At 42.9% G+C, this 17,936-nt stretch overlaps 1 protein-coding gene across 12 annotated transcripts in view; it reads right to left on the bottom strand.

The window, feature by feature from the left end:
* NEK4 (NIMA related kinase 4) overlaps nt 1-17,936 on the bottom strand; it is a 61,818-nt gene that overhangs the window by 21,630 nt on the left and 22,252 nt on the right. For 8 of the 12 annotated variants that reach the window (XR_008657065.2, XR_010122464.1, XM_055274286.2 and 5 more), the window contains 7 exons: nt 15,129-15,278; nt 14,434-14,583; nt 12,299-12,365; nt 11,354-11,463; nt 9,136-9,224; nt 5,839-6,044; nt 3,984-4,117 (listed from right to left, as the gene is read on the bottom strand). Coding sequence is in view for 10 of the 12 variants with exons in the window: in XM_055274286.2 (XP_055130261.2) it covers nt 3,984-4,117; nt 5,839-6,044; nt 9,136-9,224; nt 11,354-11,463; nt 12,299-12,365; nt 14,434-14,583; nt 15,129-15,278 (906 nt within the window). In the remaining 2 variants the exon portion in view is untranslated. Of the gene's footprint in view, nt 1-796; nt 1,061-3,983; nt 4,118-5,838; nt 6,045-9,135; nt 9,225-11,353; nt 11,464-12,298; nt 12,366-14,433; nt 14,584-15,089; nt 15,279-17,936 lie in introns of those variants that run through there. The other 4 variants (XM_055274270.2, XM_055274329.2, XM_063645984.1 and 1 more) reach the window with 2 other exon arrangements.

The raw sequence follows: 17,936 nt of genomic DNA, 5'->3' as shown, positions 1-17,936 counted from the left end.
TTCAGGACTTATGGCCCATCTTCTAATCCATACTGCAAAGCGTTCAGGACTTATGGCCCATCTTCTAATCCATACTGGACTGAAACTTTACAAATATAGTGAATGCGGCAAGGTCTTCGGACGCAAGTTATACCTAATCAACCATCAGATAATTCATACCGGAGAGAGACCTTACAAGTGTAATTCATGTGGCAAGGTCAATAAAAATTTACACCTTGCATGACATTGGAAAATTCATACTGGAGAGAATTCACTGCACACCTTACAGATGGAAAAATGTGGCAAAGTCTTCAGTCGTACTTCATAGCTAACACAACACTGGAGGACTCACATGGGTCACAAACATTATAAATGTAATAAATGTGGCAAAGAATTCAGTTTGCATTCAAGCCTCAGTACCCATCTACTGATCCATACACTGAAAGGTAACCTTACAAATGTAAAGATAATATATATAAAAATAATATATAAAGAGAGAACAGTTGGCCAGGCACAGTGGTTCATGCCTGTAATCCCAGCACTTGAGGAGGCCAAGGCGGGTGGATCATGAGGTCAAGAGATCGAGACCATAGGCCAGGCGCAGTGGCTCACGCCTGTAATTCCAGCATGTTGGGAGGCCAAGGCAGGTGGATCACGAGTTCAGGAGTTCAAGACCAGCCTGGCCAAAATGGTGAAACCCCGTCTCTACTAAATATACAAAAATTAGCCAGGCATGGTGGCGGGCACCTGTAATCCCAGCTACTCGGGAGGCTGAGGCAGGAGAATTGCTTGAACCCAGGAGGCGGAGATTGCGGTGAGCCAATATCATGCCACTGCACTCCAGCCTGCTAGGTAACAGAGTGAGACTCCAACTCAAAAAAAAAGAGATCGAGACCATCCTGGCCAACATGGTGAAACTCTGTCTCTACTAAAAATACAAAAATTAGCCATGTGTGGTGGCGCACGCCTGTAGTCCCAGCTGAGGGAGGCTGAGGCAGAAGAATCGCTTGAACCTAGGAGGTGAAGGTGAGCCGAGATCGTGCCACTGCACTCCAGCCTGGGTGACACAGCGAGACTCCGTCTCAAAAAAAAAAAAAAAAAAAAAAGAAAGAACAGTTATATCGGAGTAGAGAGTTTAATCAAAACTACCAGTACAATTCATCCCGCCAGTGGCCAAGTCTACAACATTGAATTCAACCCTCCCAAAACTGTTGGCATTGATGATCTGACTGGGGAGCCTCTCATTCAGCAAGAGGATGATAAACTAGAGATGGTTATCAAGAGACTAAAGGCTTGTGAGATGAAACAAAGCCAGTCTTAGAATATTACCAGAAAAAAAGGGGTAATGGAAACATTCTCCAGAACAGAAACCAAGAAGATTTGGCCCTATGTATATGCTTTCCTACCAACTAAAATTCCACAAACAAGCCAGAAAGCTCTTCAGTTACTCCATGAGGAGAAATACATGTAACGAGTAAGATGAGCAAACCTCCTAGGCCTTCCATTTAGAAGCTGCTTTTCATTAGACTTCCCGTATGTATGAATTCTTTGAAAAGTATACTACTTTTATTTCTACTAATTTTATTCTGAATACTAAGGAAGTATCAAATGAGATGGATACCAAGATTCATCTTTTGAAATCATCTAGTGTGTTTTATCCAGTTATCTTCAAAAACATCAGAGATGTCTAAACTTTTAAAACATTTGTTAGAGCAAAATTTATTTTGGTGTTAAACACACTTTCAGTTTACTCAGAATTTTCAATTTGCTATAAAAATGTATCAATTACATAGATAAAAATATTACTTTAAGATCACTTGTTTTCTTTTGAAAATACGTATGTACTGAGGGTTATTATTTATGTCAGAAATTGACATTGTAAGTTCTTGGATAAGCACCAAAGTTGAATGAATTTTTCAACAAAATGTAGTTAAAGTCTATGTTTACAGATGTTACTCAGGTTAAGAAATGTGTTTTACGATCTACTTACCAGTTTCTCTTTTTGATCCAATGTATGAGATCTGCCCTGATAAATAACAAGGTATTGTACACCCCTCCCAAAAATAAAAGAAAAAGAGAAAACCCATGGCACTATGTAAAGTAAGCACACTGTGTCATTAGTAAATAGCTCAGGCATGCTTGGGGAATGTTCCTTTGCCATAAATAGCAATCAATCGTAATTAGTAAACAGGTGTGCCAATAAAAAGAATTTACATGATAGGTTAACAAGGATCAGGAAAGTAAGTTAATTTCCTGAAGGAGTTGTTTGTTTCTGATCAAATAAATTGATACCTGTTAGCATTCACTGCCACCTTATCTTAAGGGGAAAGAACTCTACTGGTGTCATCTGACCAGCCATTTAAAAATTGGAATCTAAAGTGATTCCTTAGTGGGGCAACAAGGATGGTTGCTGATGTACTGTATGGTCTGGTAGGAGAAGTGGGGCAATATGAGCAGTGGAGGAAAAACCCGACTATGTCTTCCATGGCATATTTACTCTTATTTTACTTGGTGCTAAATCAAATGAAACAAGTCCTTGTAACAGCTGTTATTAATTGCCTTTAGAAATCTGTCCTGTTTTTTTCCAGGTACTTAAAATACAAGTGCCAGTAAGTGGTTCTTATGTATTTTTGGCGGGGAGAAATTTATTTTCCTTTTCTTCTGATATTTTAAAAATCCATCGATCTTTCAAGATGAACCAACGTTTTTAAAAAGAATTATAGCAGGCCGGGCCCAGTGGCTCACGCCTGTAATCCCAGCACTTTGGGGGGCCGAGGTGGGCAGATCATGAGGTCAGGAGATCGACACCATCCTGGCTGACACAGTGAAACCCAGTCTCTACTAAAAATACAAAACATTAGCCGGGCGTTGTGGCGGGCACCTGTAGTCCCAGCTATTCAGGAGGCTGAGGCAGGAGAATGGCGTGAACCGGGGAGGCAGAGCTTGTAGTGAGCCGAGATCGCGCCACTGCACTCCAGCCTAGGAGACAGAGCAAGACTCCATCTCATAAAAAAAAAAAAAGAATTATAGTAAACACTTCATTCTTTTCTTTTTGTCCCACCCATCCCTGCCCAACTAGCACTTCATTCTTTATAAAATTTTCTATAATGCTTTATTTGAATGTTAATATTATGTGGTTTCTAAAAATGTTGTGAATTACCAAACTTACGGATTATCACTAGGTGATCAGGCATACATTAGTCTTTACCAGAATAAAATGAAATTTCATTTTAAAAAAAGAAAACTACCAATATAGAAATTCTTGAGTATGATTCACATTTAACTGCTGGCACTATAATTTGTAACTCTTTGATTTAGAATGTACATAGTTCTCATGTTTTAGGTAATAGCTAATACAGTTTATTTTATTTTTTTCGAGACAGAGTCTTGCTGTCACCCAGGCTAGAGTGCAGTAGCGTAATCTTGGCTCACTGCAACCTCCGCCTCCTAGGTTCAAACAATTCTCCTGCCTCAGCCTCCTCTGCCACTGGGATTACAGGTGCGTGCCACCGTGCCCAGTTAATTTTTGTATTTTTAGTAGAGACGGGCTTTCACCACTCACCACGTTGGCCAGGCTGGTCTGGAATTCCTGACCTCAGGTGATCCACCCACCTCAGCCTCCTAAAGTGCTGTGATTACAGGTGTGAGCCACCACGCCCTAGCTAAAGTTTAAATTTTCCTTAAAAAAAAAAGTGTCCAAAGACCTAAAAGGGCTAAAACTAAAAAAACTCTTAGAAGAAAATATAAAAATAAATCTTCAAGACTTCAGATTTGGCAATGCGGACCATGGGGAGTGACTGCTAACAGGTGCAGGGTTTCTTGGGGGGTAATGAAAATGTTCCAATATCAATCGTGGTAATGATTGTACAACGTTGTAAACACATTAAAAACCATTGAACTGTACACTTTAGATGAGTGAATTGTTATGTGTGATTTATATTTCAAAAGGTTGTTTAAAAAATTCTATAACATAAGCAGCTTGATACAGCTAATGAGACACTCACCTCTCTCTCAAATTCATCCTCCTCCTCCAAAAGATCATACACCTGCTCTAAAAGCTGAACTCCCAGGCCACGAATTACATCAGTTCTCAAGACTTCAACTAGTCTCCTGATCTTTTCAGAACCTGGCATGATAGCTAAAAGGCAACAACAAAGACAAAGGGAAAAATAAACACTTTTACCACTATAGCAAGAACACTGCAATTTTTTAAAATTTTGTATTTTATTTTATTTATTTTTATTTTTTTATTTTTGAGACAGAGTCTTGCTCTGTTGCCCAGGCTGGAGTGCAGTGGCACGATCTCAGCTCACTACAAGCTCCACCCCCTGGGTTCACGCCATTCTCCTGCTTCAGCCTCCCAACTAATTGGGACTACAGGCCCACCACCACGCCCGGCTAATTTTTTGTATTTTTAGTAGAGACAGGGTTTCACTGTGTTAGCCAGGATGGTCTCGATCTCCTAACCTTGTGATCCACCCACCTCGGCCTCCCAAAGTGCTGGGATTACAGGCATGAGTCACTGCGCCCAGCCTATTTTTTTTTTAAAGTGACAGGGTCTTGACACTGTCACAGGGATGTAGTGCAGTGTGACCATAGCTCACTATAGCCTCTAATTCCTGAGCTTAAGCAATCATCCTGCCTCAGCCTCCCAAGTAGCCAGAACTATAGGAATGCACTACCATGTCCAACTAATTCTTAAATTTTTTGTAGTGATGGGGTCTATGTTGTCCCGGTTGGTCTTGAACTCCTGGCCTCAAGCAATCCTCCCACCTCGGCCTCCCAAAGCAATGAGATTACAGGCATGATTATACCACACCAGGCCTTTTTTTTTTTTTTTTTTTTTGGTATTTTATTTTATTATTTTATTTTTATTTCATTTCATTTGATTTTTTGAGATAGGGTCTTGCTCTGTCGCTCAGGCTGGAGTGCAGTGGCATGCTCATGGCTCACTGCAGCCTCAACCTCCTGGGTTCAAGAAATCCTCTTACCTCAGCCTCCTGAGTAGCTGGGACTACAGGCATGAGCCACTTTGCCTGGCTAATTTTTGTATTTTTTGTAGACACAAGTTTTCATCATGTTGCCCAGGCTGGTCTCAAACTCCTGGACTCAAGCAATCTGCCCTCCTCAGCCTCCCAAAGTACAGGCATGAGCCACCGTACCCAGCAGGCCTGTTTTTTAAAAAATCTTGTTACACTGACATTCTTTTTTCCCTATGACAAGAGTTTGGTTTAACGACTTAATATTTACATATGAACTTAAGCTTCACTACCATCTCTTAAACCTAAAAAACAACACAACTGTCTAACTTGAAAAAAAGTCACATGAAAAACCACAAACATTTATCTATTTATTTATTTTTAAAAATTAATTTTCATGTAACTTTTCAGGAATACCTCTGTTGCATAACATAAGATATACCTTTTATGGAGATATGCAAATAAAATAATTTTAAAAACACGAAAAAATTTATAGGCATTAGTTCCTTGTTTTGACACAATTCTCCAATAAACATATGCTCTCCAGTTTGCTGCAAAAGAATAAACTAGGCCAGGCGTGGTGGCTCACGCCTGTAATTCCAGCACTTTGGGTGGCCAAGGTGGGAGGATCACCTGAAGTCAGGAGTTCAAGACCAGCCTAGCCAAATGGTGAAACCCCGCCTCTACCAAAAACACAAAAATTAGCCGGGCATGGTGGTGCATGCCTGTAGTCCCAGCTACTTGGGAGGCTGATGCAGGAGAATCGCTTGAACCTGGGAGGCAGAGGTTGCAGTGAGCCAAGATGACGCTACTGCACTCCAGCCTGGGTGACAGAGTGAGACTCCGTCTAAAAAACAAAAAATAATAATAAGCTGATCACCTGAAGGTAGCTCTTTAAAATGGATTTCCTCTGCCTCTTCTGCAACCTTCCCATGAAGTATCAGTGTGTCCCGATATTTCCGATGAAGTTTGAATTCTGACGCTGGGTTTGCTACTGGGACATCTTCACAGCTCTCTTTAGAATCCAGTTTCAGGGTCTGAGTCATCAGTTGTACCAAGGCATTAATTTCATTTGTCTGACCTTTCCTGGGGCAAAAAAATATCCCTTTGTTATTTAATTGGCTTCATGAGAATTTTTCATTAAAAAATTACGTGCAAAACGACCTTTCGGGAGTTCTGCTTTGAAATGTCCAAGTAAGCTCCTACAGACTGACCTGACCCTTCCACAAATAACAACTACAAATTCTAGACAAAATACAAAACTCAACAACATAAAGGCAATGCAGAATAAACAAAATCTGCAGGCAGATCTTGGAGAAGAGTCAACACCTTTAAGCCTAAGGGCAGGCTATGGGCAGATCAAAGTACAAGAGAACTCACAATCTTATGGAAAGCACAGAGTTCAGAACAAGCACTGTCACTAGAAAGTGAGACAGGAACCTTGGAGAGAGTCTAAAAGAAACGGCCCCAGATTCTGTATACAAATTCTGCCTATTTCAAAGTAACTTAACTATACTCAAGTACAAAGTTCAAGAATACTTAAAGAAAAACAAAATACCAGCTTCCAATGAGGTAAAATTCAGTGTCTAGCATCCCATCAAAAATAACCAGATGGGCAAAGAAGCAGGAAAATATCATACATTTGTGAAGAGAAAGAAATCAGTTAATAGAAACATATCCAAAAGTGACACGACTGATAGAATTAATAAATGAGGACATTAAAATGGGTAGTATAAATATATTCCATATGGCCAAGGTAGAAGAAAACATGAACATGTTAAGGAGAGACACAAAAACATTAAAAAAAGACCCAAATCAAATTTATAGAAATGAAAGATACAATATATTAAATACACGGGATAGAATTAACAGATTAGACACTGCAGAAGAAAAGATTAATGAACTCAAAGACATAGCAATAGAATCTATGAAATGTGAAACAGAAAAAAAGTAAAAATAGGCCAGGTGCAGTGGCTCATGCCTGTAATACCAGCAATCAGGGAGGCCGAGGCGGGCAGATCACCTGAGATCAGGAGTTCGAGACCAGCCTGGCCAATATGGTGAAACCCGGTCTCTACTAAAAATACAAAAATGTAGCTGGGCATGGTGGCATGTGCCTGTAATCCCAGCTACTCGGCAGGGCTGAGACAGGAGAATACCTTGAACTCAGGAGGCAGAGGTTGCAGTGAGCCGAAATCATGCCACTGCACTCCAGTCTGGACGACAGAGTGAGACTCTGTCTCAAAAAATAAATAAAATAAATAAAATATTTTTTAAAAAAGTAAAAATAAACAGAGCATCAGTGAGCTGTGGCACAAATTTAAGGAACCTAATATACATGTAATTGGAATCCCTAAGAGGGCAGGAAGAAGTCCAAAAAAAAAAAGTGAAGAAATAATGGCCAGGCGGGGCGTGGTGGCTCATGCCTGTAATCCTAGCACTTTGGGAGGCCGAGGTGGGCGGATCACAAGGTCAGGAGATCGAGACCATCCTGGCGAACATGGTGAAAGCCCATCTCTACTAAAAAAATACAAAAAATTAGCCGGGTGTGGTGGCGGGCACTTGTGGTCCCAGCTATTTGGGAGGCTGAGTCAGGAGAATGGTGTGAACCCGGGCGGCGGAGCTTGAGCTTGCAGTGAGCTGAGATCGTGCCACTGCACTTCAGCCTGGGCACAGAGTGAAATAATGGCCAAAGTTTTCCTTTATTTTATTTTATTTTTTTTGAGACGGAGTCTCGCTCTGTCACCCAGGCTGGAGTGCAGTGGCGCAACCTCAGCTCACTGCAAGCTCCACCTCCTTGGTTCACGCCATTCGCCTGCCTCAGCCTCCTGAGTAGCTGGGACTACAGGTGCCTACCACTACGCCCGGCTAATTTTTTTTGTATTCTTAGTAGAGACGAGGTTTCACCGTGTTAGCCAGGATAGTCTCGATCCGATCTCCTAACCTCATGATCTGCCTGCCTCAGCCTCCCAAAGTGCTGGGATTACAGGCGTGAGCCACCACGCCCGGCCTCTTTATTCTTTATTTAGTCTTGCTCTGTCGCCAAGGCTGGAGTACAGTGGCATGATCTCACCCGGCTCATTGCATTCTCTGCCTTCCAGGTTCAAGTGATTCTCCTGACTCAGCCTTCTGAGTAGCTGGGATTACAGGCATGTGCCACCACGCCCAGCTAACTTTTTTGAATTTTTAGTAGAGACAGGGTTTCACCATGTTGGCCAGGCTGGTCTTGAACTTCTGGCCTCAAGTGATCCGCCCGCCTCGGCCTCCCAAAGTGCTGGGATTACAGGCGTGAGCCACTGCACCTGGCCAGCCAAAGTTTTTCTAAATCTGATGAAAACTATGTATCTACACATCTAACAAGACATTCTTTAAGAATTCTGAATGAAAATCAGATGTGTGGCCGGGCACGGTGGCTCAGGCCTATAATCTCAGCACTTTGGGAGGCGGAGGGGAGTGGATCACAAGGTCAGGAGATCGAGACCATCCTGGCTAATACGGTCAAACCCCGTCTCCACTAAAAATACAAAAAATTAGCGGGGTGTGGTGGTACGTGCCCGTAGTCCCAGCTACTCGGGAGGCTGAGGCAGAAAAATTGCTTGAACCCAGGAGGCAAAGGTTGCAGCAAACCGAGATTGTGCCACTGCACTCCAGGCTGGGCAACAGAGCAAGACTCTGTCTCAAAAAAAAAAAAAAAAAGAAGAAAATCAGACGTGTGCATAGAAGAGACATTTTTGGCCAGGCGCAGTGGTTCACACCTGTAATCTCAGCACTTAGAGAGGCCGAGGCGGGCGGATCACCTGAGGTCAGAAGTCAAGACCAGCCTGACCAACATGGAGAAACGCTGTTTCTACTAAAAATACAAAATTAGCCAGGTGTGGTGGCGGGCACCTGTAATCCCAGCTACTAGGGAGGCTGAGGCAGAAGAATCGCTTGAACCCAGGAGGCAGAGGTTGCAGTGAGCCGAGATCACGCCACTGCACTCCAGCCTGGGCAACAAGAGCGAAACTCTGTCTCAAAAAAAAAAAAAAAAGACATTTTTAGCTCCAGCATATGCCACAAACCATTTATAATTTTATCAGTGGGAATACTAGAGATCTGAATACTACTGAAAATGTACATTTAATATTCATTAAAACAGAAATAGTTTATAAAGGGAGACAGAAAAACAAGAACTTACCCTTCCCTGTAATCCCCATCTGACTTATCAGTTGAACTTGTAGACGAACTTAACTCATCCTCTGACAGACAATGAGTCAGTTTCCTTTCCTAATAAATGTTTGGAAGATATAAAATTCTACATGACAACACAACCAGAATGTGATACTTGAACCAGTCTTAGATGCAACAACTAGACACAATACATTCCTAGGTGCAATATAACAGGAGAATCTAACAAATACAAAAATTGTTCCCATATGATTTGTGGCAAAAAGAAAAAAACATTGAAGTGATTTTACCCATATGATATCCCAGTTCACTCATAAAGTTCACAAGAATAACTGAAGAACATCAGGTGAAGTTTTTTATTTTGTTTGTTTTGTTTTGTTTTTTGTGTTTTTTTGAGACAGGCTAGAGTGCAGTGGCACGATCTCGGCTCACGGCAACTTCCGACTCTCTGGTTCAAGTGATTTTCCTGTGAGTAGCTGGGATTACAGGCATGTGCCACAACGCCCAGCTAATTTTTGTTTTGTTTTTTTTGTTTTTTTTTTTTTGAGACAGAGTCTCGCTCTGTCGCCCGGGCTGGAGTGCAGTGGCGCAATCTCGGCTCACTGCAAGCTCCGCCTCCCGGGTTCACGCCATTCTCCTGCCTCAGCCTCTCCGAGTAGCTGGGACTACAGGCGCCCGCCACCGCGCCCGGCTAATTTTTTGTATTTTTTAGTAGAGACGGGGTTTCACCGTGGTCTCGATCTCCTGACCTCGTGATCCGCCCGCCTCGGCCTCCCAAAGTGCTGGGATTACAAGCGTGAGCCACCGCGCCCGGCCATAATTTTTGTATTTTTAGTAGAGACAGGGTTTCACCATGTTGGCCAGGCTGGTCTCCAACTCCTGATCTCATGATCTGCCCGCCTCGGCCTCCCAAAGTGCTGGGATTACAGGCGTGAGCCACCACGCCTGGCCAAGGTGAAGTTTTATGAGGGTCCTGGAGAGTCTCAGCTATGAAGAAATTTCCAGAGGACAGTGGATGGCTAGTTCTGGTTTATCAACTCCTAAGCAGAAGGCTTGTTCTATAGGAATGTTGGCATTTTAAATTACCTAGGCAACCTCAGTTTGTCTTTTTGTGTTTTGTTTTTTTGGATACAGAGGTGTCACTATGTTGCCCAGCTGGCCACAAACTCCTGGGCTCAAGCAATCCTCCTTCCTTGGCCTCCCAAGTAGCTGGGATAACACCCACAAGCCACCATGCCCAGCTTCAGCTTGCTCTTAATGTGAGACTGTTAAAGTGCTTTAAAGGATTACCTAAAAATACACATAAACCTTACAACTCTGGGATATGGAAGGCAGCCTCTATCAGTGAAATAACTAAATGATATAGTTAAAGAAATAATACATCCAATACTTTCAAAGAGCAGGAAGAATTCCCAGAGTATTATACAGAGAGGTGAACATGGGTTAGAAACCTAGCAATTACCCTTTTAGCCATCAGATGGTGTCCCTACATCATCTACAGGCAAGAAGGTAAACTACATTGACACAAATAAGAAACTGAGGAATGATTAGCAGGTGAGACTCAAATCTGGTGACACAGATGGGTATGTTGGTATCACAGCAGATTGAGCAAAATGTTGCCTAGTGCAAGCCCTTAGAAAGTTGTTTTTTATTTATTTATTATTTATTTATTTTTTATTTATATTTTTGAGACAGAGTCTTGCTCTGTCACCCAGGCTAAAGCACAGTGGTGTGAACACAACTCACTTAGCCTCGACCTCTTGGGCTCAAGCGATCCTTCCACCTCAGCCTCTGAGTGGCTGGGACTACAGGTGTGCACCACCTCGCCAGGGAATTTTTTTTTCTTAGAGACAGGGTCCAACTATGTTGCCCAGATTGATCTCAAACTCCTGGGCTAAAGCAATCTTCTCACCTTGGCCTCCCAAAGTGCAAGTATTATAAGCGTGAGCCACTGCATCAGGAAGTCCTGTTTTAAAGAACAACCTACAAAATATTTTTAATTAGGCTATCAATTGTTTACAAGAGTACCTGAAAAATGTATTCCCTTAATGGGTCAAACATAATCCTTTTGACTATTATTTACCAGTTCCTTTCTTTATCAAGAGTGAAAAGATGTAACAAGCTGGCCCTGTCCCAAAAATAAATGGAGCTGACATTTAAAAGGTTTACTGCATTAGGCCTGCCAGATGCAGACTGTCCACCTTCTCTCTTAGGAGTACGTAATGCACCTGAGTGACGCTGCAGTCAGAGGAGAGCCGTCGGGCAGGCATGGGCTGGTCTTCCTCCTGGGGTTTTCCTGGCCCTGCTACACTCAGAGAAGCTTTCCTCCCTGGAGGGCCTGAAAAAGGAAACATCCCCAGTAGTTGTTTGTGATGGGCTGCCCCAACTGAAGAGGGCTTTGTATTTGGTATGGAACATACCCCAGCAAGAGCTAGCCCAAAAGTAACTCAAACAGCATATTTATCATTTCTCTGGTGTCTGACACCTCAGCTGAAATCTTAGCTCTGGGTCCACCAGCTCTGTGACCTTGGGCAAGTTACTTAACTCCTCAGAGCCTCTGTTTCCTTAGCTGCAAAATGGGGATAATGCTGCATATTTTGGCAGTACTGTAAATATGAAATGAGATAATTTCCTTAGCTGCAAAATGGGGATAATGCTGCATATTTTGGCAGTACTGTAAATATGAAACTTAATATGTTTACCATAATGCCTAAGACATGGTCAGCATTCAATAAATGGAAACTGCTAGTACTATCTTTAAAAAATAATAAAAAGAATGATAGCCCTCAGCCTAGAGCAGCACCACTCCCCGAGCAACCTCCCTCTGTTCCTAAGATGGGAGCAATTCACTGACCAGTGGACACTGGACATGGAAAAATGTTAAACATTCACTTGATTTCTGGTCTAAAACCTCCCAGGACTTACTGCCACTCAAAGCCCTCTTGTTATTTCTTTAATATCCCCCTCCTCTGATATTTGAACCAGATTCAACACCCTATGATGATTTCTTAAAAGACTTGACTAAGAAATTTCAAAATCTTTTCCAAATCGGTTTCCTACATGTTTTACTGCGGCTGGAAAGTTTCAACCTCTCATAGTCAGAACCAGTGTTTCTGTCCACGAACCATACACCCCTAACTGCCAATTAGATGAAGAAAAGAAGTCAACTTTACCTGAAGAGGACATTTCTTCCTGTGACTGCTTTAGTCGCCTCCTCTCTCTGGCTGATAATGGTCGATCCTTTAAAAGAAAGTCACAGAGTCACTTCCATTCCTACCTGCTATTCTTATAACACCTACAATCCATGATGTATCATTCAGCATTAAGAAAAAGGTCTCGGCTGGATGTGGTGGCTCACACTTGTAATCCCAGCACTCTGGGAGGCTGGGGTGGGCAGATCACGAGGTCAGGAGTTCGAGGCCAGATTGGCCAACATGGTGAAACCCCATCTCTACTAAAAATACAAAAATTAGCCGAACATGGTGGCGCGTGCCTATAATCCCAGCTACTCGGGAGGCTGAGGCAGGAGAATTGCTTGAACCTGGGAGGCAGTGGTTGCAATGAGCTGATATCGCGCCATTGCACTCCAGCCTGGGTGACAGAGCAACACTCCGCCTCAAAAAAAAAAAAAAAAAAAAAAAAAAGAAAAAGGTCTTACTCCAGCCTGGGTGACACAGCAAGACCAAAAAAAACAGGTCTTGTGCTGGACTTAGAGCAGTGTCCATTGGAAATCAGCCCACAGCAGGGTTATAGCTACTAGTGAGAAGTGATCACAATGATCACAGCCCTCGTTTCTGGGAGGTGCTCATTTTTGGAAGGGCAAATGGGGACTTTCACATTTGTCATATTCAGAATCTACTTGGTTTCTTTTTTTTTTTTTTTTTTGAGATGGAGTCTCGCTCACCAGGCTAGAGTGCAGTGGCCTGATCTCAGCTCACTGCAAGCTCTGCCTCCCGGATTCACGCCATTCTCCTGCCTCAGCCTCTCGAGTAGCTGGGACCACAGGCGCCCGCCACCACGCCCGGCTAATTTTATTTTTGTATTTTTAGTAGAGATGGGGTTTCACTGTGTTAGCCAGGATGGTCTCGATCTCCTGACCTCGTGATCTGCCCACCTCAGCCTCCCAAAGTGCTGGGATTACAGGCGTGAGCCACCGCGCCTGGCCTACTTGGTTTCTTTAATTCACTGGAAGTGACCATCTCTGAAACCACAGAATCTGTCCATTTCAATCAAAGATTCTGCTGAGGCTGGGTGCGGTGGCTCATACTTATAATCCCAGCACTTTGGGAGGCCAAGGCAGGTGGATCATCTGAGGTCAGGAGTTTGAGACAAGCCTGGCCAAATGGCGAAACCCTATCTCTACTAAAATACAAAAATTAGCCGAGCGTGGTGGCTGGCACCTGTAGTTCCAGCTACTCAGGAGGCTGAGGCAGGAGAATTGCTTGAACCCAGGAGATGGAAGTTGTAGTGAGCCAAGATTGTGCCACTGCACTCCAGCCTGGGCAACAGAGCGAGAATCCATCTCAAAAAAAAAAAAAGATTCTGCTGAGATCACATCTGTCCCATCTGTTCCTTCCAGTGTTTGGCAAGAAGCAGAGCTAAGATGTTTTAATACAAAACTTCACAACAGGCCGGGCGCGGTGGCTCACGCTTGTAATCCCAGCACTTTGGGAGGCCGAGGCAGGCGGATCACGAGGTCAGGAGATCGAGACCATGGTGAAACCCCGTCTCTACTAAAAAATACAAAAAATTAGCCGGGCGTGGTGGCGGGCGCCTGTAGTCCCAGCTACTCGGAGAGGCTGAGGCAGGAGAATGGCGTGAACCCGGGAGGCGGAGCTTGCAGTGAGCTGTGATTGCGCCACTGCACTCCAGCCTGGGCGACGGAGCGAGACTCCGTCTCAAAAAAAAAAAAAAAAAAAAACTTCACAATATACACAAGACTTTACAACCAAAAAGCTTTATAAGAAGGTTTTAGAGGGTTTTTGCTTTGAGACAGGTTATCGCTCTGTCACCCAGGCTGAAGTACGTGGCACGATCTCAGCTCACCTTAACCTCTGCCTTTTGGGTTCAAGCCATCCTCCCAACTCGGCCTGATGAGTAGCTGGGACTATAGGCACGTGCCACCACATTTCGCTAATTTTTAAATTTTTTGTAGAGACAAGGTCTCACTATATTGCCCAAGCCAGTCTTGAACTCTTGGGCTCAACTGATCCTCTTGCTTCAGCCTCCCCAAGTGCTGGGATTACATGCATGAGCCACCACACCTGGTTATAAGGTTTTTAAAAATCCAGCATATGTTCCCACCAACCTTTGATGATGACATCTCACTGCTCCTTGAACTGCTCACAGACCCAGTGACCACTATATGTTGGTTTTCAGCCTCTTTTTGTGTTGATGTGATATCCACTTTCCCAACAATGGGATGAGAAGGGAAAAATCGAGGAGGCGACTCTTGGAACTTAAATAATTAAAAAAGAAGATTATCCGTTTCATATATAGCCCCTTCCAACGTTCCCCTATCAGCAGGTTCCCTATGTATTTGTCCGTGGTTTGCTCTTAAAGCCTTCAAAACATTGCATTTTTTTTTGGAAAGACTCTGCCAAAAGTCAATCATCTAAGAAGGTTATGGAGAGGATACGTGTTGAAGTTATTTCTAGAAATGAGATGTCAACATGATTCTGTGGAGAATCTGAAGAAAGAACGGTTCATCAGTACAATACAGATGGGGCCAAAGGTTTACCCTCATTAGCCTATTCCTTTAACTTTCAAAATGATCTGTCCATCTTTGCTGGATAAGATAAAATCCTTACTCTGCTTCAAACTCACTGATATTTGAAAACTAGTATTTAGCATGTTGCCATTGTCACTCTTCTGTATATGTTCCTTGCATTTCTTACATGCCTTTTTGGCAATTGTTAATTGCTCTACATAGAAATTGAGCTTCCCAAAGTCCACCTCCCAAACCAAAGCAAAATGACTTATAGCAAAGAGATCTCTGCCAACCTGTCTCTTCTCCCCTCTGTGCTCAGTCTGTTCTCTCTTCTTCTGCCGTCGCTGTCGAGACAGGGAAGGTTCAGACCCAGAGTTGTGTGGCTGTAAATCTGGGTGGATTCTGCCCTGTTTTTCTATAATACATTCACCAGCAACTTGATCCTTAAAAAGAATAAAATAACATTTTAAAGTATAGCAGCAACCTGGTACATTGTAATCCAAAGTAAGTTGTCCATAAAAAGTGGCTTTTGTCTTTAGCATGAAAACTTTCCTCAGTTTTAAAAACTAGTTTCCATATTGCAATTTAAAGTGTTACATGGAAGTTCTAAAATGACCCATCACAATGTAAAGTTCACAATATGGTTCAAACATAACAATGCAGAATTGAATACAGAGGTATACATAATCTTCCTCTTAGAAAACAAAAGAAGCGGACCAGCATGGTGGCTCATGCCTGTAATCCTAGCACTTTGGGAGGCTGAGGCAGGAGGATCACGAGGTCAGGAGTTCGAGACCAGCCTGGCCAACATCGTGAAACCCCGTCTCTACAAAAATACAAAAATTAGCTGGGCATGGTGGTAGGCACCTGTAATCCCAGCTACTCGGAAGGCTGAGGTAGGAGAATTGCTTGAACCCGGGAGGGGGAGGTTGCAGTGAACTGAGATCGCGCCACTGCACTCCAGCCTGGGTGACAGAGTGAGACTCCGTCTCAAAAAAAAAAAAAAAAAAAAAAGAAAAGAAAAGAAAACAAAAGCAGTTGCAATTTCAAATTTTTGTGCAATGAAATTAAATCATAATGCAACAGTTAAAAAATAATGATTATAAAATGAAGCAAACACACACAAAAACATAAAATAATGAAAAGTCTTTTGAACATCCAAATGGCCAAACTCTCTATGCCTACTTTTAAAATTGTAAATGAAAATGAGAAGAAGCTGAGTGTGGTAGCTCACACCTGTAATCCAACACTCTGGGAAGCCAAGTCAGGAAGACCACTGGAGGCCACGAGTTCAAGATCAGCCTGAGAAACATAGTGAGACCTCCATCTCCATTAAAAAAAAAAAAAAAAGTCAGATGTAGTGATATGCCAGATAGTCGCAGCTACCCAGGAGGCTGAGGTGAGAGGATTGCATGAGTCCAGGAGGTCAAAGCTACCATGAGCCGTGATCATGCCACTGTCCTCTAACCTGGGTGACACAGCAAGAGTGTCTCAAAAAAAAAAAAAAAATTCATTTATTCATGTTATCTTATTTTATTTTATTTTATTTTTTTGAGACAGAGTCTCACTCTGTCGCCCAGGCTGGAGTGCAATGGCGCGATTTTGGCTCACTGCAAGCTCTGCCTCCTGGGTTCACGCCATTCTTCTGCCTCAGCCTCCCAAGTAGCTGGGACTACAGGCGCCTGCCACCACGCCCAGCTAATTTTTTTTTTTTTGTATTTTTAGTAGAGACGGGGTTTCACCGTGTTAGCCAGGATGGTCTCGATCTCCTGACCTTATGATCCGCCCGCCTCGGCCTCCCAAAGTGCTGGGATTACAGGTGTGAGCCACTGTGCCTGGCCAAAATTTTTTAATAAATTAAAAAGAAAATTAGGAGTTGTCTTTCTCAAAATGAACGTTTATTTGCAGTGTTGACAGGCAAAGACAAAATGGCGACATCAGTTATCCAAATGTTCTGATTTTTTTCTCTTCCTCCAAATAAAAATAATTGTTTTAATTCAATCACTTAAATTATGTTTAATCTAAAACTACTGATGTTTGATTCAATTATTTTTAAAAATCTCCTCATAACTTTTCATAGGTTTTCCATTCTGAAAATGAACAAATGTTTTAAGTGAATTCCAATTTAATACAAATTTATTTCCCAAGTAAACATCAGTTATTTGGATGTACCCTAAAAAGCACAACAAAAAGACCATTGAGCTTAGCATTAGATGGAGTCTTATGTGAGAAACTTAATTTCCCTGAGCCCAGTTTCATCATTTAAAAATGGATCTAATACCCACAGCCATATTGTATTACTGTTTGAGGATTAGCTGAGAGAATACACTAAAAGTACTTAGGACTATGTCTGATGCATGTTAATTAGATGCTCAGCCAGGCGCAGTGGCTCACATCCTTAATCACAGCACTTTGAGAGGCCAAGGTGGGAGGATGATTTGAGCCGAGCCAGGAGTTTGAGACCAGCCTAGACAACACAGGGAGACCCTGTCTCTACAAAAAATAGAAAAAATTAGCCAGGCGTGCTGGCGTACGCCCACAGCCCCAGCTACTCGAGAGGCTAAGATTGGAGGATCACTTGAGCCTAGGAGGCGGAGGCTGCAGTGAGCTGAGATCACATCACTGCACTCCAGCCTCAGCAACAGAGCAAGGCCCTGAAGAAGAGGAAGAGGGGAGGGGAGGTGAGGATGGGAGACAATATTTTATTTTATTTTTTTGTTTTTTTGAGATGGAGTCTTGCTCTGTCACCCAGGCTGGAGTGCACTGGGGCAATCTCAGCTCACTGCAACCTCTGCCTCCCAGGTTCAAGCGATTCTCCTGCCTCAGCATCCTGAGTAGCTGGAATTATAGGCGCGTGCCACCATGACCGGCTAATTTTTGTATTTTTAGTAGAAACAGGGTTTCACTATGTTGGCCAGGCTGGTCTTGAACTCCTGAGCTCAAGGGATCCTCCTGCCTTGGCCTCCCAAACTGCTGGGATTACAGGCGTGAGCCACCATTCCTGGACGGGAGACAATATTTTCAAATGCTGTATCTAATAAGGAACTGGTATCTAGAATAAAGAACTCTTAGAATTCAATAATAAAATGATAAATAAACCA

Source organism: Symphalangus syndactylus, chromosome 1 (assembly GCF_028878055.3).
Source record: "Symphalangus syndactylus isolate Jambi chromosome 1, NHGRI_mSymSyn1-v2.1_pri, whole genome shotgun sequence".
Taxonomy (NCBI): Eukaryota; Metazoa; Chordata; class Mammalia; order Primates; family Hylobatidae; genus Symphalangus; species Symphalangus syndactylus.
Note: the sequence above shows the minus strand (reverse complement) of the source record. Positions and strands in the feature narration are given on the sequence as shown.